This window comes from Penicillium subrubescens, assembly GCF_028828155.1.
Source record: "Penicillium subrubescens strain IBT 31985 chromosome Unknown utg000007l_segment0_segment0, whole genome shotgun sequence".
Taxonomy (NCBI): domain Eukaryota; kingdom Fungi; phylum Ascomycota; class Eurotiomycetes; order Eurotiales; family Aspergillaceae; genus Penicillium; species Penicillium subrubescens.
In genome coordinates this window covers 1,713,359-1,737,231 of record NW_026643157.1, presented here as the reverse complement: position 1 = coordinate 1,737,231, position 23,873 = coordinate 1,713,359, and the positions used below count along the sequence as shown (strand labels likewise).

General features: G+C 50.0%; 6 protein-coding genes across 6 annotated transcripts; 4 read left to right on the top strand and 2 right to left on the bottom strand.

The window, feature by feature from the left end:
- Positions 1–13: 13 nt before the first annotated feature.
- On the top strand, positions 14–966 carry N7473_010392 (EXPERA domain-containing protein; the record flags this gene model as incomplete). The annotated part of the gene is made up of 4 exons (XM_057156331.1): positions 14–221; positions 306–469; positions 587–821; positions 884–966. 4 exons carry the CDS (start codon positions 14–16, stop codon positions 964–966), a joined length of 690 nt encoding a protein of 229 aa, XP_057004986.1.
- Positions 967–2,034: 1,068 nt separating this feature from the next.
- Positions 2,035–7,119, top strand: N7473_010391 (uncharacterized protein; the record flags this gene model as incomplete). Its single annotated transcript, XM_057156330.1, has 1 exon — positions 2,035–7,119. The coding sequence occupies one exon, from the start codon at positions 2,035–2,037 to the stop codon at positions 7,117–7,119; it is 5,085 nt and encodes a 1,694-aa protein (XP_057004985.1).
- A 660-nt stretch (positions 7,120–7,779) lies between these two features.
- N7473_010390 (DEAD/DEAH box helicase) lies at positions 7,780–10,720 on the bottom strand (the record flags this gene model as incomplete). The annotated part of the gene is made up of 2 exons (XM_057156329.1): positions 7,780–10,378; positions 10,455–10,720. The coding sequence occupies 2 exons, from the start codon at positions 10,718–10,720 to the stop codon at positions 7,780–7,782; spliced, it is 2,865 nt and encodes a 954-aa protein (XP_057004984.1).
- A 487-nt stretch (positions 10,721–11,207) lies between these two features.
- On the bottom strand, positions 11,208–12,858 carry N7473_010389 (uncharacterized protein; the record flags this gene model as incomplete). The annotated part of the gene is made up of 2 exons (XM_057156328.1): positions 11,208–12,549; positions 12,629–12,858. The coding sequence occupies 2 exons, from the start codon at positions 12,856–12,858 to the stop codon at positions 11,208–11,210; spliced, it is 1,572 nt and encodes a 523-aa protein (XP_057004983.1).
- A 3,476-nt stretch (positions 12,859–16,334) lies between these two features.
- On the top strand, positions 16,335–17,714 carry N7473_010388 (uncharacterized protein; the record flags this gene model as incomplete). The annotated part of the gene is made up of 4 exons (XM_057156327.1): positions 16,335–16,426; positions 16,499–16,780; positions 16,848–16,981; positions 17,041–17,714. 4 exons carry the CDS (start codon positions 16,335–16,337, stop codon positions 17,712–17,714), a joined length of 1,182 nt encoding a protein of 393 aa, XP_057004982.1.
- Positions 17,715–22,781: 5,067 nt separating this feature from the next.
- Positions 22,782–23,718, top strand: N7473_010387 (uncharacterized protein; the record flags this gene model as incomplete). The annotated part of the gene is made up of 2 exons (XM_057156326.1): positions 22,782–23,119; positions 23,241–23,718. 2 exons carry the CDS (start codon positions 22,782–22,784, stop codon positions 23,716–23,718), a joined length of 816 nt encoding a protein of 271 aa, XP_057004981.1.
- Between the last annotated feature and the right edge of the window lie 155 nt (positions 23,719–23,873).

The window sequence follows — 23,873 nt, the reverse complement described above, 5'->3', positions numbered from 1 at the left end:
AGCTTTCTACGCCATGACGGGGATCTCACCTGCCCACCCCTACTACCCCCTTGGGGCCAATATCATCGATTATTCACCCAACCAATCCTCCGTGATCGAGCTACTCGTCACTGCCGGTGGAGGCTGCGCGGCCCTTCTCGGATTGACTTTTACAGCGGCCAGTTATGTGCGACCGACACTCCGTATGGCCGATCGGATCGCGATCTTGTGGTTTGTGCTCTGTATGAAGCCCCTCCCCACACGTTTGACAGTGCAATGGAATGGAAGGAATCCAGTAGATGGGAACTGACAAGATCAACATCCAGCGGGCACGCTCCACTGCTTCTTCGAGGGCTACTTTATGATCAACCATGACCATATGGCGTCAGCCCAGGACTTGTTTGGACAGCTGTGGAAGGAGTATGCTTTATCCGACTCGCGGTACATGACCTCGGACACGCTGGTGCTGTGCATGGAAACGATGACTGTGGTAAGTCAATAATAGCCTGCCAATACATAAATAACAATGGTGTACAAGTGTGCATTATTGTGCGATAGGCGAGGCCGCCATTTCACGACTTCCTCCTACTGACCGGCTTCCTCCCAGCTACTGTGGGGGCCTCTCTGCTTCGTTGTTGCATATCTGACCGCAACGCGGCATTCTCTGCGGCACCCAATCCAATTGATCGTGTGTATGAGCCATCTTTATGGGGATACACTGTACTATGCGACCAGTCTTTTCGATCACTACGTGAATGATGTGCCCTACAGCCGACCGGAGCCATACTATTTCTGGCTGTATTATTTCTTCATGAACTTTATCTGGATTGTGGTTCCATTTTGTCAGTCTACCTAGCTATATTAAATTCTCGGGTGGCGCAGACCGACTGACTTTATGCATTAGATTACCTTCTCGACAGCATCCGCACACTCTCGGCTGCCGTTCGAGTTCAGCAGGAGTCAGGCGCGAGGCGTAAAGCCCAATAGCATCTCTTCCGTCATAGTGGCATGTGCGGGTGGACACTGGTGGAGACAGGGTTAATCTCCAACAGGGTTGACACCAGGACTCGGTCCGGATTGAGATTGAAGGGAAAGAGGTGTTCCGATCAGAACCTGTTGAGAAAACGTGAAGGCTACACTAGTCATTGGTCGAATCTTTAGAGTACGATGCTTATCGATGTGACTGGAACAATGGAAATGTAGACATTAGAAGAGTCATAGGCTTAAGTGGATCTAATCAGGCATTAACAATACTGCATAGTGTACGGAGTTACGGCGTACATAGTCTAGTCCATAGTCGAAACATGGTCAGAGTGGACTGCCCAACGCAGCAATGACGCCCATGCATATGAGGCACCACCGCACTACTCGAGACGCGCAATATGAAAATAAAAGCTGCCCTTCGTCCACCTTGAAAGTTCTTCTCAAGACTTACATGTCCTTGAAGGCTCCCCTGGGGCACTGACTGGCCGCTCAAGTCAGCTTTTCCCCTGTGACGATGCCAAGAGCATCGAGGCCCTCAGCTGCTCATAAAAGCCGCCCGATCAGATCACACGCGCAAACCGATCAGGCGGATCGATCCTTGCAGGAGAAAACGCGACCAGTGACAGATTTAGCTGGTGGTTGGGTAGCTCCAAGGGCGATCGCTGGCTGGACAAAGTAGCGTGTGTCTATTGGCAAGTTGGAGGGGGATCCAGCGTCGATCGGCGCGTGGTTTCCCCGGCAGCGGCCAGTGTTTGACTCGTTTGGTGGGCTTATCGACCCCCAAACCGACCAGAATCCAAAGCTGCGGTCAGCCTCACGAGCGACTTGTTTACATCTTCCCCTCCTTGGGTCTATTCCCTCGGGATCCTTGTCGGAAAAGCAGCAAATGCTGTCACTTTGAGATCTGCGATCAAAGCCAGGCCGTTGGGTCACTGTGGTGAGTTGTTTATAGTGCTGTCCCTCCTCCCGACCGATGACGATTGTCAACAAACATGTTTCGGTTATCCGCAGCGTCAACAAAACTCGACAAAAATGATTGTACTGATCTTCTCTGTTTTCGCGTAGACATCGATGCCGACCCCTGCGACGCCAACTCGCCCCTCCAACCGTGGAGGGAGTGCCAAATCGACTCCAAGTAAACCGCTTGATATCGGACAACCGCTAGGAATTCACGACACGAATACGGTTCGTTCGCGAGTGCGCCAGTGGCAGCAACAGGGCGGAGGCGTAATTACGATCAACGATGGAACATACGACGAGGACGATGAAGAGAATCCCCCAAAACCAAAGCCCAAGGTGGCCAAGTTGAAGGTGGATCAACTGGAGAAGTCAGCCAAGGAGAAGGAGAAAGAGAAAGAAAAGGAGAAGGTTCCAGCTGTTCGAAAACGCAGCCACAGCACCCCTAGAAAGCGAGTCATCAGCGATGAACACTGGAGGAAAAACAGATCTACGACAAACACGCCTTCACGCAACCTTCCCGCCCCGAGGCGCATCAATGAGTACACGACCAACGGGGACGCTGGGTCGCCGCGAGCCAAACGAGATGTCAAGAAGGATGTCCTGGATAAGACCCGAGATCCTCCCAAGTTTAAAGCCTATCGAATCAAGGATGTCTCTGAATCGCCAACCCGAGATTTCAAGAGCTCATCTGTCCAAAAGGACGCCGAGTCCGTCGCCGACAGTGACCTGGACACCGATTTACCTCCCCAGTCTACGATAGCGCCAGAGATACCGGAAGGCCAGAGGAGAAAATCGCCACCTCCGGAGGACATAGACTGGGCGAAGAGCGAGGCTGATTTCTCGGAGCTGTCTCGGAGGCGCGCCCGTGGACCTCAAAAACCGCCCAAAGGTGGTATCTTTGCCCACATGCTGGACGAATCGAGGAAGATGTTCAAGCTACCAGAGCCCGAACCACCGAGGCCAACTCCACCCCCCGCTGGTAACCGTGGAGCGAAGATCGAAGCTTGGCTATCTGAAACGCCGGATCCATTCGTGGACAACCGGAATCCAAAAAGCGACATGCCTGGTCCGTTGGACATCAAGTCCGCCCGCGCGCGACGGTCACAGCGCATGGTAGACGAGATTGCAGCAAGCATTCCTATTTCTGAAATATCTCAGGAAAGCGAACCTCGTCCGAAGAGTAGCGGATCTCGTCCCAAGAGCTCACATAGTCGACATTCCAAGGAGCAGGACGACGCTAAAACTCCAGAAAAATCACGGAAAATCCCAGAGGCTGACATGGAAAAGGTCGAAAAGCCACTCGCTCTGAGGATCCGCCATGACAAAGAGAAGCTTGGTGACAACCCATACGAAGACAGTCTGGCGCCTTCCGAATCAGACTTCCAGCCATTCTCAGACGGCGGGTCAGAAGTTTCTGGGAATAATGCGCCTGTCCCAGTCGGTCGCAAGAAGCCCTTCCCAAGCACTGGCTACCACCGACTATCAACCATTGCGTCGGTGGAAACCCTCAGCACCCTCCCAGAAGGCTCGACTATCTCCGAAAAAGCCACGGCAAAGCGACCAACCCCTGAAACCCTGGAAGAGGCAGAAGAAGCCGCCGAAGAGAAAGATCAGTTTGACCCAGATTCTCTGCCAGTGGTCGCATCGCAACTCCAGCGGCGCCTTACCACTCACAAGGACCTCATGTCCGTGTTATCAGGCCCTGTCTCCCGGAGTGGAAGTACTCGGTCCCGAAGAAGTATCCGCTCCAACAAAAGCCGACTGGCTAACGCGACCATTCCCGATCTGTTGGCCGAGCTTTCCGCTGATGAAGCCAAGTACATGCGCGAGCTCAAGACACTCGTCGGAGGTGTTATCCCTGTCTTACTCACTTGTGTCCTATCGCGGTCCGACTCGGCAATTGCCGCAGGCTTATTCCGGCCCTCGCTGGACCCAAAGGACGACCTCAACTTTTCCAAGCCTATTGTCAATATGGGTGTCGCCATTGAGCGCTTGAAGACCTTGCATAAAAGGATCCCTCAAGATGATGCGGATGATTTGCTCACATGGGCCCAGGGTGCTCAAAGAGTGTATCGCGAATACCTCAAGGCATGGAGACTCGGCTTCAAGGATGTCATTGTAAACCTCGCTCCTTTGGAGGAGGGCGAGGATGATGGCAATGCTGAGACGAAGTCATTAGATGAAGGCATGGAGCGAGATGAACATGGCGATGTCATTGGTTCCAATGGAGAGAAGGTGGATGTTGCGTATCTGCTGAAGCGGCCTCTAGTTCGCTTGAAATATCTTGCCAAAAGTTTCAAGGGAATCAACCATCTACAGCCATCTGCCAAGGCCGAAGAGATCTCTACTGCCTATGCGTCCCTGGTGACGGATGCCCGCAAGCGAGCACGAGATGAAAGAGCAAGGCTCGAGGATGAATCTGCTGCCAGCATCGATCCCACTCGGGCCCGAGATCCGATGACATTGGGGCTTTCGAGCAATGTTGTGGTCGACCAAACCCGTCGTGTACGAGCACGCGACTTTTTCAACCTCTCTCTATACCATTCGAGTGGTCAGTTGGTTGACTGCCGAGCCGAACTCCTATACCGAGACAACACATCGAGCAATGGTCCCGGTGGTGATTTGCTGATCTGTGAAATTGATCACTCAGATCGGTGGTTGCTCTTCCCGCCCATGGATCTCCGGTGTGTCTCTGCCCGCAATGGAGACAGCAAGGGCGAGATCGTGGTTATGCTACGCAGTGCTCCAGGAGAGGAGAAGTACTGGCAAGAACTGATCTCACTCCGCATCGATGAGGTTGAAATTGGTCTCGAATGGGTGCAACTGCTCGGCCAAGATCCCGTTCCCCCAACACTTTGCAGGAGCCAGAGTTTCATCAGTCGAGCCAAGCAACACAAGGCTCGCAAGTCCAGTAACAGTGATTCTCCACCAAGGGCGCATCCGAGTGACGTGGACATTCCTATCGGTGAGAAAGCCACCACCAAGCGACGCTCTCTTACACCGAAGGAGCATTACTCTGAGCCGAGTACTGTCAGTTCTTCAGTCACTGAGAACAAGAGCTCTATCCTGTCCACAGCTACCCGGGAGACGGAATATACCACCGGTGGCTCTGAAGTGTCTAGCAAGCAGGCTGTCCGGCCCGGTCTGCCACTCTTGCCTTCTACTCTGAGCCCTGAGAAATCTCCAGGTGGACTGAAGAGGTCCAAAGCAAAGAGGCATTCTCGCCATGCAGACAGCCCGGTGTCCGAGACTGCGTCTCCCATGACCGTCTTCTCAGACCTTCCAGTCGAACCCTCAACACCTACACCAGCTCCCGGACGGTTCTACGGCGGTGCTGACAGCGCTAAGGATGTAGCCTCCCCCAAGGAGAAGTCTGCCAAGAAGGCCTCTCAAATACCGCGTCCGAAGGAATCTCCAGAGAGGGAGTCTCCTCGAGTGTCCTTGACCCCATCTCCTTATCTGCCTATAATTCCAAAGATTCGCAGTACCAGCAGCCAGACCCACCTGTCTTCACCATCCACCGTCGAGCCAGAGGAAGAAGACTACCCACCACTGGAGTCTCTACCAGAACAAGAGCCCTTGGAGACTCCTACGAAATCTAACAGGAGAAAGTCCAGACGAAAGTCCAAGCATGAGGAGGCTCCTCCCCCACCGCCGCCTCATCGCTCACCAAGCTCCTCCTCGAATAAGCTGTCCAATAGCCCTGTGCTCACCCCGTCGGGCGTTAAACTCAAGCGCCGAGGCTCGTCACCACTGAAGCACGAATACGAACCCTCGACTGCTTCTGACTATTCTGAAACCGACTCTGATGCATCCACCGTGCGACACTACGCGTACTCCTCGTCTGAATACTCGCGATCCGTAACTGACTCGGACTCTTATTCGTCGGCCTCAGAGGAGGAAGATGTGCCTGAACTCCCCAAGCCAAGAGCAATTCAGTCAACTACGTCTGATGCAAGCTCTTTGTCTCCTTCGAACTCTGCGTCGCAAGGTGGATACCGCACTGTGCCATTGCAACCAACTAAGTCGACCAAGGCCGTTGCGTTTATCTTTGCTTGGTCTGACAAAGGTAGCTGGGATAGTCTCGTCCCCGACGAGTGCAGCATTATCGTCAGTCCTGGTCTGATCGAGGCGTTCAAGATGGGATCTGATTCGAGCTCATCTCGACCTCTCATATCCATGGAACTCACGCCACTGGTCCCAATTCGTCGAGGCACCGCGATTGACATCAGCGTCCGCTCGCCTCCTACCGACCGGTCTAAGATCACATCAAGCAATAACATCATGTTCAGGTCTCGCAGTCCTGATGAATGTGACGCTCTCTACAGCCTCATCAACCAAGCTCGGATCAACAATCCGACCTACATCGCCCTTCAAAACGCACGCGGCCCTGTCTATGACAATCACATGCCCACCTTCGAGGAGCCCAACACCAAATCAGGAAACAGCTGGTTCGGCTTCCCCCGTCGCAGAAAGAGCTACCGCGCATCTGATTCACCGCGCTCCCTGGCGGAGGGCTCTGAGAGCAGTGTTGGTACAATGAGCAGCGCCTTCTCTGCGCTGAAACGCTTCGGCGGCGGTAGCAAAATGTTCAATATCTCTCGCTCTACCGTGACATCTCGCAGCGGCCGTGAAGGTAGCATATACTCCGGCTCTGGAGGCTCATCCGACCCCTCCCCATCATCGGGCATTGGCCGTATTGCCGCCGCCATCAAGGGCGCCGACGGAATCGGTCTCTCGAATGCCAAGATCCGCCTCTACCTACGGGAAACTGCTTCCAAATGGCGCGACATGGGTGCTGCCCGTTTGACAATTATGCCTGCGCCACCCAAGAACCCTCCCTCTCGCCCTGGTACCGCCGTCAGTGCTCGCAGCGAAGGCAGTCGGGACGACAGTACTTCACCACCCAGCTCAGGCGCAGCCACACCACGCCGTGACGTGGAGCCCGAGAAACGAATCATCATCCGCGGCAAAACACGCGGCGAAGTCTTGCTGGACGTGTGTCTTCCTGAGAGTTCATTCGAGCGTGTTGCTCGCACTGGTATCGCCGTCTCTGTGCATGAAGAGAATGAAGGCGGCGTCATCGCTAAGCAAGGTGGCGTGGGCACGAGTACCCAGCGCATCTACATGATTCAGTTGAAGTCCGAAGCCGAGGCTGCTTATACCTTTGGCCTTGTGGGTAAACTACGGTATTAGGTGTGCTGGTAGTGAACCCCGATCTTGTGCTGAGATGCGATATGGAATCTGGAGCAAGAGGAATTCGGAGGGAGCATTTCTGCTCTCTTTTTTCTGTGCATTCAATTTTTATTTCTCTGTGATGTTTTTTTGGACTACCCACTGATCTTTCTAGATCTTGTCTGTCGTTATGTGATTACCCCCATTTTCTTTTGTACATTTAGACGTTGGTAGCCGTGTGGATGCATTGATGATTGTCATGTCATTTTTTCTCCCTGGCTTTGTGATACACCCGAGCATCTACTATGAATAAATTTACCCCATCTTTGATAATACTAGTCATCTGGCCATGTAAATAAGCCCTCAGCCTGTAAATTGTAGCAATACGTGGAAATTCTCTCCTCTCATCTCCAGTATAGTACGGTCGTTTGTGGAACTCAGAATCTAAAGATCCAACATCGGAATATAGGTTACCCAGGGTAGCTTCATGCTGCTAAACGGTTGTAAAAGGATTTGAAGTCGAAGTATTTGGATATGACTGCATATGGCTGAAAGGAACCTCGCTTGGTATGTTGATATCCGATATATTGGATTAATAAGACCTAAGTTTCCGTCCTGGCACATTCATTTCAAGATATCTCGGCGCCGAGAAGAAATAAGGTATTCGTACATAAATCTGCTTCATGAATCAGGTGCCTCCACAGGGCTTTCCACCTGCGCACCACTCGTCTTCTTGAAGATGTAGCCAATTTGGTTACACTCATCCTTGAGTATATTAACCAGCACATCATCGTCAACAGCAGCTGCAATCTCCTCGTCATCCTCAGTACCAGTGGAAAGCAACGATGGATCAATATGGGAGTAATGTGCCAGTGACTGGTGCATCTTTTCCTTCTGTGTTTTGGCCTTGCCCTTGGAGGCTCCCCGACCACGACCAGATCTGTCGCGAATCGCGCGTTCTTGTCTGTCCATGTCGACCTCTGAAGCTTTCATCAGGGTTGGCAAATCGGGGAGACTTTCGTCGTCATCGTCGTCGGATGGGGGCTCGCTTAGCTCCGAGAGTTCAGATTCGCTGTTGTCTCCGGGTGTGGTGGTACCTGACGGGGCAGGGGAAACTCCCTTGCCACCGCATTCACAGCCAAGGAGTTCGTGCGTTTGGCAAGTGCTCTCCTCGTCGAGGCGGAACAGATCGCGCAATTCGGCGGTGGAGAATTGTGCCACGCTGTCTTTGTGTTCCATGACACTGTCGGCCAATCCGAGCTTGGTAACCTGGCGCTGCCAGATCTTCTCTTCAAGACTGCCCTTGAGGATGACACGGTAGATACGGCAGTGGTTCTTTTGTCCATCACGATGAATGCGGGCCATGGCTTGTATATCAGTGGCTGGATTCCAGTCCACATCGAAGAGGATGAGACGACTAGCGCCGATGAGATTGAGACCGGTACCACCCGCCTTCGCCGAGAGTAAGAAGGCGAAACATGCTTCCGCTGGAAGACGGTTGAAGTCGTCAACAAGTGGCTGGCGCTTTTGTGCGGGTGTGCTTCCATCCAGGCGGAGGAAGGGAAGACCAAGCGAGGTGAGCAACGTTGCGAGCAAGGTCAATGTTGACGTATAATTGGATACCAATACAATTTTCTCAGATGTCTTTGAGCGCATACTATCCAAAATCTGATCCAAGACGCGGACTTTGGCACTCGAAGAAGCAGAAAAGTGACGCATGAGATTTGGAGGCAGGGAAGATAGAAGGGCGCTGATCGTTTCATTGGGCGAATTATCATTATTCTTCGCCGACAGCAGTGACGGACTGTTGCAAAGTTTCTTCAAAATGGTGATTAGTTGAAGCGCACTTTCTGCATTACCCATGGCAGTTTGGAAAATGGGCGACTGGAGAACAGCCTTGTAGATGTTTGCTTGAGCGCGGGTTGGTTTGCAGAATAGCACATACTCCGACTTGGGCGGAAGGTACTTTGACAAAATATCGGCTGTTCGGCGGAGAATGAATTTGGAAGTGAGGTCTCGGAGCTCCTCGCTCATGGACTCGCCTTTCTCAATGGCCTTTTTGGTGGCCTCCGGTTGTCGGCTTCGGACTATAGGAGTCTCAAACTCTCGAATGAAAGCCTTGAAGTTGCCAAGGACACCAGGATTGACAATATCCACGGCTGCAAAGAATTCTCTCAAGTCGTTTTGAATGGGCGTGCCGGAGAGAATGACTCTCTTCGCGGCATTGAGTGACTGGATTGCTTGGCCACTTTTATTTTGCAAGGTTTTCAATCGATGGCCCTCGTCAGCAATGATGATATCGACGCCAGCGCCCTTAGCCAAGCCCTCTTGCACGGTTCTCAGCTTCTCGTATCCAACAATCATGATACTGTAAGCTCTTCCCCTGGTGAAGTCGGTCAAGCGTTTCCGCTTATCGTCAAATACGAAGACTCCAATTCGTTCATTACCCAACCACTTGCGGAACTCCTTTCGCCAGTTGTTGATGAGCGTCACAGGACAGACAATGAGTGCTTTCTTGATAACTGGAGGTTCGCCATGGATGGGATTTTGCTTCAGCAAAGTCCATAACAGAGCGATTGTCTGCAGTGTCTTGCCCAGGCCCATATCATCGGCCAAGATGGCTCCCTTACCATTGAAATCGCGCATGCCCATGACACACTCATAGAGAAATTGGACACCTTCTCGCTGATGTTGGCGCAAGCTCTTTGTCAACAATGGATCAATAACCACATCGACAACCCGCTTCCCTGGGGGCAGTGATTTCGGTCGAGGCATGACCAACGCTCCCTTTGCATATGGATCATGTCGTGGAACTATTTCCTCGGAATTGGTTGACGAGTTGACGGTATTGCTGAGCAGCGGCGCTTTATACGCGCCGAGAGCATTGCCTTTCTGTGTCGTAGAGCCACCGTCCAAAGCAGATGAGCTGCGTTTCAGCGAACTCGTATAGCTAGGACCAGTAGGCAGCGACAGCGTCCGTGACTCGCTCCTTTTCATAACTGGCAGGGGTGTTTTCTTCGGCAGCGAAGGCGGTGTTGGCGCGGTCTTTGCATTATTCAAAAACTGTTTTCCAGCCAGGTATTCTGCTCGCGGTATCTCCGACTCTATCTCCACCTCTTTCCCAGCAACGTAGAGCATTTTACCGGGTTCAAGTTCTGACTCGTATGCCACACGACCCATGTCTTTGCCTCCCACATCGCGCAGGTAGAGAAATCCACCTCGAGCTGCCAGTATACCATCCCCATCCCATGTTTTGTTCTTTTTCGCCGTTGGTTTTCTCCTAAGGACAGAAGCTGTCGTGTTAGATAGGTGGCCCAATGCATCTGGCGATCTAGGGGAACTTGGAGCATGCGTACCAGAGGGCGTTGAAAAATCTCTCGAAGCTTGCATCTTCCTTATTCAAAGCCCCATTTGTCGTCTTGGCTGTAGAGTCTTTGCCGATGTTCCTCACTTGTAACAACGGCTTTCTGCCTAGTGTGGGTGTGGGCCTCGACTGAGGTTCGGACGTTGCTTCGTCCTTCCCCAAGCGTGGCTTCTTAGCCGGGTGATCATTTGCATCGGTCGTTTCGGTCAGTTGCACGGGTTTCCTGATTAAAGGAGGTTTAAACGGCTTGAAAACCATGGCGACTTGTACTGTGGGATCCTTGAAAAGACGCGGTCAGCGGGAAGACGCGAGGCGCGGAGCGCGTGGTCACATGACAGTATGCAGGTGCAGGTCAATATGAAAATTGGAGAAGTAAACATGCGGATTTAGAATTTGAGGGGGAAACTCTAGATTTTGGAAATTTGGGTTTAAGCTTAAATATGGGATCCATAAGATAGAAATCTTGACGGGTCTAGTTTGGAAGGTTGAAATATTGATTATTTTCCATGCTGGAGCTATAGAAACGAGCCCAAACACTTTCAGGATCATTAAGATTGATGTACACAGAGATTTAATCTCATGATATCCAGATCAAAGAATACATCTGACAAGTCGTGCAGATTGTCAGCGAGAAGAAGGTATAGTAAATGCGTCCAAAATGGTATATGAAAACAATGACGGCCAGCTCGTCGGCCTTCTCTCTCTCGTCCCCATCACAATTCTTTTTTCTTTTTTGGGGTTTTATTTAGTGGGCAAGTTCAGCGGCATGGGCCACATCCTTGTCATTCAAAGGGATGTTCTTGGGACCCTCGTACGAGCCCTGACGAACGAACCACCAGACGGTGACGAAGATAGTCAGACCGCCGGTCATCAGACTGGCGTAGTTCATCGTGGAAGCATCGACGGGCAGATAGTAGGGGAAGCAGAAGATGACGACGAAGGCAAGAATGTAAACGCAGGACAGAGAGTTGACAATGTATCCGATCTTGTTGTTCATGAAGAAGTATCCGGGAGCGAACGAGGAGCGGCGAGTCATGATGTGGGGGAAGATGGCCATGAAGTAGGACAGAGACGACAGCTGGACGAAGCAGCCAACGAAGGCGCTAAAGGCAGTGGTCGAGCCAAGGTAGATGCAGGCCAAGATAGTGATGAACACACCACAGGTCAGGGTGGCGTTGAACGGGTTGTGGAAAGTGCTGTTGATGCGGCCGAGCCACTTGGGGAACGGAGTGGCACGGTCACGGGAGAGGGTCCACAGGGTCCGACCAGCAGTGATAAAGCAGCCAGATGCAGTGATCAAGGTGGGAATGAAGGCAATGATCAGGAGGCCCAAAGCACCACCGCGGGTGCCGGTCGCCTGGTGGTAGATCTCAGTCAGGGGGAATTTGTAGCCGGTGCCAGTGACAGCATCGAGATCCTGAATAGAGTAGAAAATGGCGATCATGTAAAGGATGCCAGTGACGAAACCGACACTCATCTGGGCAAGCACGGCCTTGGGGATGTTACGGCTAGGCTGGGGGATCTCCTCGGCCAAGTGTGAAGAGCAGTCAGGGGTACCGACACTGTAAGCACCGTTGAGCATACCCATGACAAAGACGAAGCCCTGTTGCGTGTAACCAGTAGGATTCTGCCAGTTCTGCCAAATATCCTTGTCGGACATGTATCCAGTGCCGTTGACATGGGGCATCACAGCGCAGACAATGATGGTGATGAAGACACCAGACAGGATGAAGAACATGCCAATGTTACCAATGAAGGGCAACCAGCGGTTCATGAACAACACGATAGAGCAGCAGACCCAAGCGCAGATGATGAAACTGAGAAAAACGTTCCAGGTCTGGGGAACGAAGTCAGGGTGCATCAACGCATACATAGACACAGTCTGCTGGGCCATGATCAGACACATGGAGGCAGCACCCAGAATCCACGCCAAACAATTCCACCAACCAGCAAAGAAACCGCAAGGGCGACCATACTTGCCAGCAGTAACCGAAGCCCAGTGGTAAACACCACTGGCTGAGGGCATACCTGATGCCAGCTCGGCAATTGAGGCAGCAACTAGCCAGTAGCAAACCGACACAGCAATACTGTCAAGGAAGATGAAGTTAGCTCGCTAGATCTCCGACCAAACAAGGGCGTCTATGGAAATAAAATAGGTCGTCGTACAATTCATAGATCGTGGCACCCAGACCACCATTGCTCAAAGCAACCGTGACACTGCCACCCTGGGCAATCCAGGTGTTACCGGTCGTCACGGCGATAGCACAGATACTCAACAGAGAGAAGTTCCGGTCCAGCTCCTGGACGTGGCCGGACGCGTTAATCAACTCGCCCGAGTGATCCTCTGCGGCCGTCGAGTCGGCGGCCTTGGCCTTCTCATCATATTCGGACGACATTGCGCGTGAATCCACGTGGTGGGGGGATTGTTGTTCCCACGGAATATATACACCGGATTCAGGGAGATTGGAATGGACCGAAGTACCAAAGAATGCAAGAGATGTAGATCTCTGCTGGGTTGAGTCACGAGGGATTGTGCACGAAGAGCGCGCTCCCTGATTCTGGGGAAGGGGGAATTGATGTGAGTGACCGAAGTGATTCGCAAGAAAATGGGAGCAGGGCCAGGGATATATGATTTTGATTTTAGGAACGAGAGCGCATGGCGGCCCCTCCGAGTTGCCGGTGCGGAGTGTCCTAAAGGTGCAACGAACCCATCAGGGCTGGACTGTCCAGCACACCAGCACACTCCCGACCATTAATTCTTCCTTACTGACCCCACCCTCCTTGGCCACTCTAATCGACGGAGACTGCAATCTGCATCCAATCAGATCCCCGGCAGCGCACCTCAGAGTGGCCACTTCGGCAGGTGTGGGGCACCGCAGCCCCAGAATTGCGCTGCAATTGGGCACTGGGAGAGGCAACTTGACCAAACTCCAACAGAAAATCAGCCTCGACGGAACGAGTCGTGCATCGACGCTTTACCTAGAAGGGGAGCTTCAACAGACTGAATTTTTCTGGCGCTGCTCATGATCTGCTATTCGATGCTATCCTTCCGCCAAGGTCAGATGGCTAGATTCTACGGTGAATCACGGCTCATAACATGTTAACTCATCAAAGCTGCCTGTTTGTTAACCCCGTCTATGGGTTAGAAAAGATAACCACGGCAACAGAATCCAGAGATCCTGGGGACGTGGGCGAGGGTTCTCGACCTTTTGCTGCATTGGTCTCTTCAAAATGCCTATTTGCCCTACATAACCAAATGTTGTGCATCGCCATGTGCTATGCAACCAGCCTGGATCGTGACGTATTCTTCTTTCTTCCCAGCAACAGAATCCCATGAAAGGCAATTGATTGTCTTCCCACATGGCACCACAGGGCTGGCATTCGGGAGCTTTCCAGGCTTCGAGAAAGACTCAAGGTTCAGGGGCACTAACAATATCCATTTACTGAACGGAGAATTGCTTACAAGGTGAGAGTGAGACATACTGCGCGTCGAGGCACCACTCAATAAAGTCTTCGGTCAGGCTATTGTTTCACGGCTTTTTGACCGGATGCAACGCTAACTCGGCATCGCGCGATTACGAAGGACGGCGGCACTTCTATAGCGTGGATTTTTTTTGACCTGCTGAGTCAGAACTAACTGACTACGGAGATACTACCGTAGTGAGAGCAGTATGAGCATGTACTAATCGTCCAACGAGCTTGCCATATCATGTTTCACTAGAGCGGCGCACCTCGGGTCGGAGTCTTGCAATAATATTATCGGACCCGAGCGAGTATACCTCGGAAATCAGTATAAGAGATGCGAATGCTCCGCTTGCTCCCTGCAAATCTAATAAGCCTCTCCAAGAATGCATCATACTGGAGACAATCAATCTACAACAGTCTGTGTTGGATCAGGCCCACGATCTACGTTGCCGAGAGCACAACCCCTCAAAAAGTGAGGGCGCACTCTCTGCTGACTGCAAAAAATCTCCGTTCCGTTAAGCGAGCGGGTATACTCTGGCTTGGCCTGGCTAAAGCAGTTGTAACCGATCAAATATAATAATTGTGGTCTGATTTTGTGGATTGCAACAGAGATCTAGCCTTAGATCTAAGGATTGTAGTGGAATTGGTGTGGCGTAATGCATCTGAATCCAGACAAGGGCCGAGTCCCAGCAACGGTTAACGTACTTTGGCAAATAGTATTATTACTAGGATAATTTTATTATTCCGTTTTCTTTCCCTCTTAAATAATTATTATGGCTCCAAGTTGATTGATTTGGGGGCCATAATGGTGAAAAAAACACAATGTTAAAGTTTCCCTCGGGATTGAAGCAAGTTTTGGTTAGAAACTAGTGCTGCGACCAGTCACTACTACTGCCGGTACCTGTTCATGAAGAACGAACCTGCAGAATCTTGCAGATCCGATCGGTACTATTATTCCGTATTTCCTAGAATTGAGTAATCCATTCATATTGGTCCGCCTAGAATCATTGCATACGGTCAACTCTACATTGCCACGCTGAGGTCACGCTCCATACTCCAAGTTACTCCATAGAAAAACCTACGGAACACCCCGTACGGAGTAGGGATCCCCGTTCTCCACTGACAAAATCCCTCAATTCGCAAGGGCCTCGCTGAGAGTGTCCGGTCTGTTCCATCCTTGGGCTCCATCCGGCCCACTTTTATCCCCATCGCCGGATTAGCTGGAAAGTCTATTAAACTCGTTGATGCCCGCTTCCCCAGGCACTCGATCCGCTTGAAGTAAAGTGGCCGGACGATGCCCGCTCACATCTTTTCGGCCATCGCTATCTGATCCATTAATTCGTCAATCGAATGTGGAACTCAACTCTGCAATGAGCCCAGAAAGTCAGATCGTATACCGTATACGGAATGAGAGGTTCGCAATACAACCCCTCCATAGCCACCTAACTTTCTTAGGAAGGCTCTTTAGAAGTTTGCGTGCCCCCCAAATTGCCCAGGCCTTGCGTGCTTACTTGTTGGCTGACCTTCCATAGTAACCTTCATTTAGCCACCAGATAAACCAAACCAATTATTATTAGCAGTCCATTTTCTATCAGGAGAATAATCAATATCGCCTGAGACCTGTGGATTCGAGAAACGAAAGTTTCTTGCCAAGTCCACCCGGTAAATCCTTTACGCCAATTCTGAGGCATAAGTACATAGACTACTAGTTATGGAGAACTAACTACTCCGTACTTCCAAGCAAAAAGCCGATGCTTGGCCTGCGCAAATCAAGCCAAATCAAGGACATACAACCCCAAACTGGAAGGTCTGTATGCCAATCCCCTGATACTTGCGTAGCACTGGGGTTTTAGGAGCTGAGGCCCGACGGGAGGGAGGGGAGGAGTGGAGCAAGACTACATCGACCAGCACTGTCAGGTACCAAATCTAAATCGTGTTCTGGGTGAACTCTGGAAGAGGCCAACAGATCATTATTTTCCCAGAAAATCACAATTCCATGGTTTTATCTTGCCTCCACAGCCATGGAAACTTTTCCCACATTGGCTGGCATACTCCACCCAGTCCTATGGTTGGTCGATGGCTGTCAATTAGAAGATCTATCGCTCGCCTATGATAAGCCTTTTCCCTACACGCTTCATGGTGCAGTACTGCTCATGCATCTCACGCCGCAATCATACCTATCACGCTAGCCCGGCGAACTCTCCGTTGGCTCACCCCCCTGCTGGTTTGATCGTGTTCGGCAGATGCATAATTTACCAGAAACTCTATAGTCAGATATCGGCCATTCCTCCCCTGGTTAATTCTATAATATGTCGGTTGTCCACCTTTTCCGATCTGACCTGTTCTTTTGCCTCGACCGTTTGTTCTGACCCCCTCTCGTCACGCATACAGGCTCCATTCCGACACTATGTCTGGACTGGGAGGTGATTTCGGTCGCCAGTTCGAGCGCGAGACATGGACGCTTTATAGTGTTGGTGTCTTGGGTGCTGTTCTTCGATTGTAAGTTCATGAGCCCGCCTGATCGCCATGAACTGTCGCATCGACTTGGAACTAACTGGCTGTGTTCGATAGTGTTGCCCGTATTCGACGTCTGGGCATCCGCAATCTCCAAGTCGATGATTATTTGATGATGTTCGCCGTTGTGTGGTATACAATCCTAAGTGTTGCACTCAACTCGGTAGCAACGGGTGGAGGATCAAATTTGATGACGGACGAGGATAAAGCGAACTTGACACCCAAGACGCACGCCGAGCGAGAGCGAGGTAGTAAATGGGTGTTCGTCTCCGAGCATGCCTTTATTCTATGCATCTGGAGTTTGAAGGCTTGCATGCTCGTGATATACTCCCGTATCACGTATGTCCATGACCTCATCATGCAACTACGTTTACATTGGTCTTGTACTGACTTGGATCTTCATCAGTGAGGGATTGAAGCAGCGAAAATGGATCAACTACATCGCTATCTACGTCGCCATTGGCTTTGTTGCTACCGAATTATCGCTTTTCCTAATCTGCCGCCCTATCACCAACTACTGGGCTGTGCCTACGCCGGACGGTAAGAACTCAGGGCTGGTCCTTGCTGAACCCCAACTAAATAGCTTACTTGAGTATCAGATCAATGTTCGTCCTATCAATACTATGAGATCGTCCAAGGATCTTTCTCTATCTCAGCCGACGTGTTCATGCTGCTCGTCGCCATTCCCATGCTGTTACAAGTCCGCGTTCCCATGAAGCAGAAGCTGATCCTGCTGCTCCTGTTCGGCATGGGTATCTTCGTCATCGTGGCCGCCGTCCTCAACAAGGTTTACTGCCTTGTTCCTGCCCTTATTTCCTATGTCTATATGAACTGGTACTTCCGCGAAGCCACCGTTGCAATCCTCGTCACCAACCTGCCACTCGTCTGGTCGCTACTCCGTGATGTCTTCCCTGCCCTCAAGAGTTGGACTGGAGGATCTAAAAAGGGCACCGACCGCTACAAGTCTGGTCCATGGACCAGCAAGAATTCTCGACCCTACGGACCCCACAGTCAACTACGGTCCGGCGACTTCGATATGAACGACATTCAACATAATGCGACCGTGATCCCACAGAAGAGTAACGCCGCAGTTTCCGATGTGAGCCTCGGAGGAAGCGATGAGAGGGATCTGAGCAGCGATGATGGATCTGCTCGCGCTCTGCGGATTCGACAGGATATCACCGTCACTGTGCAGCACGATTCTCGACCAGCAGACTATCAATCCAGCACTGCCCACGCAACTCGGGTACCCCGCGAGCGCGAGGAAGTTTAGCTGCGGCCCCTCCTGCTGTTTACGCCGATCACCAAAAAAAATCCAACCAACTTTACGAATTCACGGAGTCCTGGTGGGCCAGATACCCAGCCTTTCATTGTTAACACCTCACCATTACATTATTATTACAACGTTTCTTTTTTTTACGCCTTTTTTCAGCATCGATTCCTTTTGTATATATTCGCTTCTAGACCTGTTTCTTTTTTTCTCTTTGATTGGGGGCCTCTACGCCCGATTGTCAGGAGGGGAGGGGCGGACTGGGAAGGTGGGGTTCTTACCGGGATCGCCGTGAATGCGGCAAACTACATAATTCTATAGAATTGAATCACACAATCAATATGACAAATACTTTTATGATGAACAATATGTGGGACGTTCAGAAAATAGCAGATCTCGAACATCATTCGCCTCCATTTGCACTGCCAATTGTCCAATCTTTGCCGAGTATCGCGCCTTTGCCATTCCCACGGAATCCCCGATGGAGCCAATCTATCACCGTAGCCAGTTAGAAAGCCACCCACTTGCCCCGCCGATCTCCCGCCTCCTTGCGTCAACTGCGTCAACGACTGCTGATCTGCTCTGTTTCGGGGGTGGCCGACTGTTCATGTGTTGAAGTTGATGGGAACTGAACACTTTGCTCGCCTCTGAAGCATTGTTCTCATGCTATGCAGTTAAATATGTTCCTATTCTGGAGGTTGCTCTTAAAATCTTACGAAGTTACATTCCAGAAGCCACTTGGCTTTCCCAGCGCCCAGCGTGCTGGGTCTCGCTAACTTTTTCCCCGAAGCACGAGCTCAAAATCCAACACCCTTTTTCTGTTCTAAGTTGGACTAATTAACGAATCCTAGCAGCCCTAAGCCTCTGAACAGGGTACTGTAGAACATTCCACGCGGCATCTATCGCAAAATTGAGTCAACTTCCCTGCCTGTTCCCCGCGAAGTTCATGCACGTCCTACCCCAAAAGCGCAATATGTCCACGAGTCATCCAATAGTTCCGCTCCCTTATACAAATCAAGAACATATCCCGGATAAGGCGCTGTTGTTGAACGGCCCTTTCCAATTCCGGCGCATCAACTGTCTCTTCTGGTTCTCTCCAAGAGCCGATATGGCTAGCCCAGCCTGTCACAGCCAGCGAGCCAGACGAGAGCTTACGGGCTCCACTTAGTCTTGCCCACGTATCCGGGCACTGCCTGGCTGCTGTCTATCAGCATTCTAACAGCCACGGGAACCCATCTCCCCGAGCCCAGCTTTGATTCCGTTGTCCCATGGTACTCAAATAAATGGTCAGCATGGATTTTCCGTGTGTGCTTTGGGGCTGTGTCCACTGCACCCATACGGGATCTACCTGCGGATAGATGCGACCGATAAGCGCATTGGAGTCTGGAGTGATTTATGTATCAGCAATGTGATAATAATCAGTCATTATCAATTTCCACTAACTAACTAGTAATCGGAGCCGAATATCCACGACCACCCGAGGTTCCTCCAGCATAGAGTCGCTAAATAAACGTATTTCCTTCTACGTGATAGTGAGACCGAAGGATGCAACGTCCTGCTGAAAAACACGAATTGTTTCAAATTAAATGCAACTTCCAGGAAACGGCGTGCTGGGCCAGCCACATTAATCCGCTAACTTTTAACAGAGTTTCGACAGACTTTCCAGAGATTCGGCGACCCACGGCTTTTGCATCGCGGTCCGCTCACAAAAAAAGAACTAGCAAAGTTAATAGAAAAAGTAAAGAAAATTTCAATGTCATAAAGAGTTCTTTAAAAATATGTATTATGATCCATTACGAAGCAAGATGTGATGCATGAAACCTACACTGTAGAACTTTGATTGATTTTGAGATTGTACCTGAGTTTTGTTTTTTGGTACCTCGGGGCGAGCCACCCTCCGTATCGTCCGATGTCGCTTAGCCAGGGGTACCGACTACTGTAACTCCCATCAGTAATTACAGTATCATAGCATACAGACTACTCCAAGAAGTGGTCACTGTCCAATGGCTATTTCTCCAGGATGATCAACAACGGTACCAGTAAATCGACAGATTAATCATTACAGTATACAGTATCATTTACTCACGGAACATTGCCGTGGAAATTGACCGAGACCCGACGCCCAAATTCTGGGCTCGTTTAAACCATCGTCCTACAATTTAAAATAATATACTTCTTATAGAGCATACATCCGTACGAAGACTAGGCATACGGAGAAATCCGTAAGTATATATTGATCTATACCATTCTTGTGCACCGCACGCGTGTGGGGGAGCACCCTAAACGAATATAGTCGTTCCTCCCATTCCAGATCGAGCGACTTCCGTTCAGGTCCGCCACGATCGAAACTGAATTGGAGCAGTACATAGTGGGCCTCTCGCTTCAGAGTGGGATTTATTATTTGGCCAATGCCTGTGCTAACTTCTACAGTAGCGTTGGCCTCGATCACAAACTGGCTCGTGTGTCTTCTTTTGTGGTCCACACTTCGTGAAGGCCCGTGCTAGCGCTGTTGATGGGGGCTACATAACAAGTACGGAATGTTGCTCCCGAGTTCCGATCTTCTTTTTCGGCCTCTGAAGGCCAGAACTTTGAGCTTTGCCGTTTAACCTTGCTGGAGCAGAGTGTCTAGGTGCTGGAATCTATTATCCTGGCCAGACACGCTTGTGGCTTGTGGGCTTCGGATTTGGTGCGACAATTCTTATTTGTGGCGTTTGTTGTTGCACTGTATGTAACTGGTAAGCTTACTCGTAGCGATATCCAAATTGCATGATTGCGCAAATTGGCCAATGTCTTATATTTTCGCATTTTTGATCATATCAATATTGTGACCCTAATAATGGGAAGCAACTGAAACCGAAAACACGAGGGAACTACTGTCAGAATCTAGGTTTCGATGACATCCTCATTGCTAGCATTAATCTTTTCTGCGACCAAGTAAAAGGAAGACAAACACCCACGTGAGAGATGATCGCGGGAAATCGACACGCTCAGATTGGTCGTGGAACTGTCAAATGCCAAGCTAGAATTTTCATTCATTGCGAAAGGTTCCCTGCGGGGCTTATTCAATATGTACTGTGAACAAGGCACGACAGACGGGAATCTCGAATAAGATATTGCAGAAATCAATCATCACCTCGCAAGATTGATTTTTTTTACCGAAAGTTTGTCAGTTCTCTAGACCTTTGGAAAGTGCCAGGTCCACTCGGATGTGCAGGAACGCCTCTGCAAATCCCGGACCCCTCCTGCCTTCTATGTATACTAGATACAATGGACTGTGTTGTGACTTCGTGACTGGATCTGCACCCAATTCTCCTTTAATCCGGTATATCGGGGGAATTCTCAATCAAATATCCGGAAACGAGAAGAAAAGTCGAGTCGGACGCAGGCGTGCAATGGTAAGATCATGCGTTGAATGATTCTGGCCCAGACTGCATGCGCAGGAGCTTGAACTTACCTTCTACAAAGCGACTCAGCGATTGTTGATTCTTTATCATCGGGATCCCCGAGGAGCGAAAAATTTCCACGAGGTGGAAGCATGGTGCTTAGTGGCCATCGGCCCATTGCCTATTTAGGCAGGATAATATCTAGACATGTACATACAGTAGTGGTTCAACCATCAGCTGTGGGCTTCCCACACTATCTTAGCATTACTGGATTTTTGATCATGCTAGATTAAAAAAATCCTCGTGCGATATCCTTCCGTAATCCACTATTTACCTACACCTCGCCATTCTAAGCAACGGGATGTAATTTCCCTAAGTTGATCCAGGGACTTGCCATTTCATAGTCAAAATGGGAACTAGTATGTAGAGCAATCGGCAATATTTGAGGTAGGGTATTCTGGTCTCCTTACCTATATATTGTCTTGTTGCATTTTTGTCTGCTACAGGTACCACTCATCACTCATGATATACCTAGTTATTGGCGAACTGGGTTAGGGAGATGTAACGTAACGATATATTGGTGTAACTATGTTAGACAGGAATTTGCTCGAGGTACTTGAATTTTACCGCGTGTCTCATGATCTCTGAATCCTCCAGACATGAATTGCATATAAATGGTTATCTTGGGGAATTTAGAGCAAACACAAGGTTACTACCTGCTCAACCATTCCGTAGTGCTACAGCTGGATCATTAGGAGATCATTAAGCAGGATATAAATGCAGTCAAGATTTTTCAGAACTTGGGAGGAACTAGGCATCAGAAAGGAAAACGTAGAGCGTACAATAGGACAAGAGAAGACATAAATATCCATTAGATGTCCGCAGTCAGGGTTACGTCGTTTTATGAGCCCCGTATGATAGAGCTAAATGCTGCTGTATGGATCAAATGCTAATTTTGACTTCAATTGTTTTATTCGTTCAGAAAGACAGTTGAAAGACAAGTAGTGTCTCAGACTCGGGATCATACGAGCATCTCATCATCTACAAACATTATAATATTCCCTACCAAGATCAGCTACTCCACCCATTCTGTGAATGCCTTCTCAATATAAATCAGTGCCTGTGAGTCAGTTCAGGTTACTACTACAGGGATTTAGGTACCAGAATTGCTCGCTTACTTATGAAGCTGGAGCTCATATGATAACTTTAAACTGGATATATTTTGTAGGGCGCCTAATGAAGTCTTAGTGCTAGCACTGGAGAAAACACCATGATCTCACCATTAAACAGGCAGTTTCCACGTAAGTAGTACAGATAAGGTTACGGTCATGCCAAAGAAACCACCAAGGTATGCTAGGTAGGCTTCCTTTGTTCTATGACATTTCAACTTTCTCCATCAATCACCATGCACCGTCTCTACCATCCACACCGCCCTTCAGGTATTATTGGCAGAATATATATCCCTAGCCCTGAATCAGATCGTCAAAACAAAGATCACCTGATATGTAGTTGTTTGCCTAGGCATGCTCTGAATCTCTATCAAATCTCATCATCCAACGGTTCCCCTCAGTTATGATCGTCGCCTCCCTAGACTTTGCTTTGTGGTCCTTTGTCTGTCCGCTTCATATCCCAATCCACAGATATCACGATACTTACAGAAGCTCTCACGAACGATAATTACTCATCCATGACTACACCAGCCATGCCCATATCCTCCCTTCAACGTGAAGATGAGGAAATACACTTCCTACCCCCTTTGAAGAGACCACATGGACTCCTGAATCTTCCCGGAGAGGTCCGGAATATGATCTACGGCCACCTCTTCGCCTCGACCGGGCTATCTTTTGGCAGGCGATATCTCCAGAGACGAAAATGGAGATGGATCAAGCCAGCACCACGATCCCTCGCTATCCTTCGTACCTGCCGCCAGGTGTACCGTGAGACTGGGAATCTCTGGATCGGTCAAATAACTTTCAGTTTTGAGCATCCCGATAGCATGCTCGAGAAACTCTATTCTCTACCATCGTCGTTCCTATCCCAAATCCGCATCTGCGCATCCATCTCGCCTATTTGCACCTTGATACCACCCCAGAAGCACAGAAGCTGTTGAACAACCTCTATCCTTACTCTGTCCTTATGACATTAGAGAGTATGAACTCCCTTTGCCATTTCAGCTACTCCCAGACCTGCGTCTTGAAACACTTACTGTGCTGGGATGGGAACTCGAATTTATGGAGAACCTACACAATGTCACTGCATTCTTTGAAGATGACAGCCACTGGAAGAAACTTCGCTTCATTACCCCCTGGACGGGTTCCAATGACCTCTTTGAAGTTGGCAGCGATATATCTGATCGAAGTCTTAAAAGCAAGAGCGTGCTCCCTCGATTTAAATCCCAGATCAGCAAATGGGCCGAGTACTTGCAACAGCGTGGTATGAAAGTCGATATGTATCACTCTTCAGCGGTGGGCCCCCAGAGACGATTGATCTATGATCAGCTGTCTGGGATGCGAGTGAATCTTTATGGCATCACCGATCCATCGTCACAGCAAGGGCATGACATAGACAAGGTCATACTTGTCATAAAGCGCGACGATAAAGATCAGTTACTACCATACGATTAACACAGCATTCCGCACCTGGTGGAGGACAGATTGTGGGATCAACTGAGGGTCCCTCCGCGTCACATCTGGCCAGAAAAACATGCCGGGGAAGAGGAAATCGATACATATCAATATGTTGATGACATTACCTGGGCACCCAAGGATTTTGACGCCCC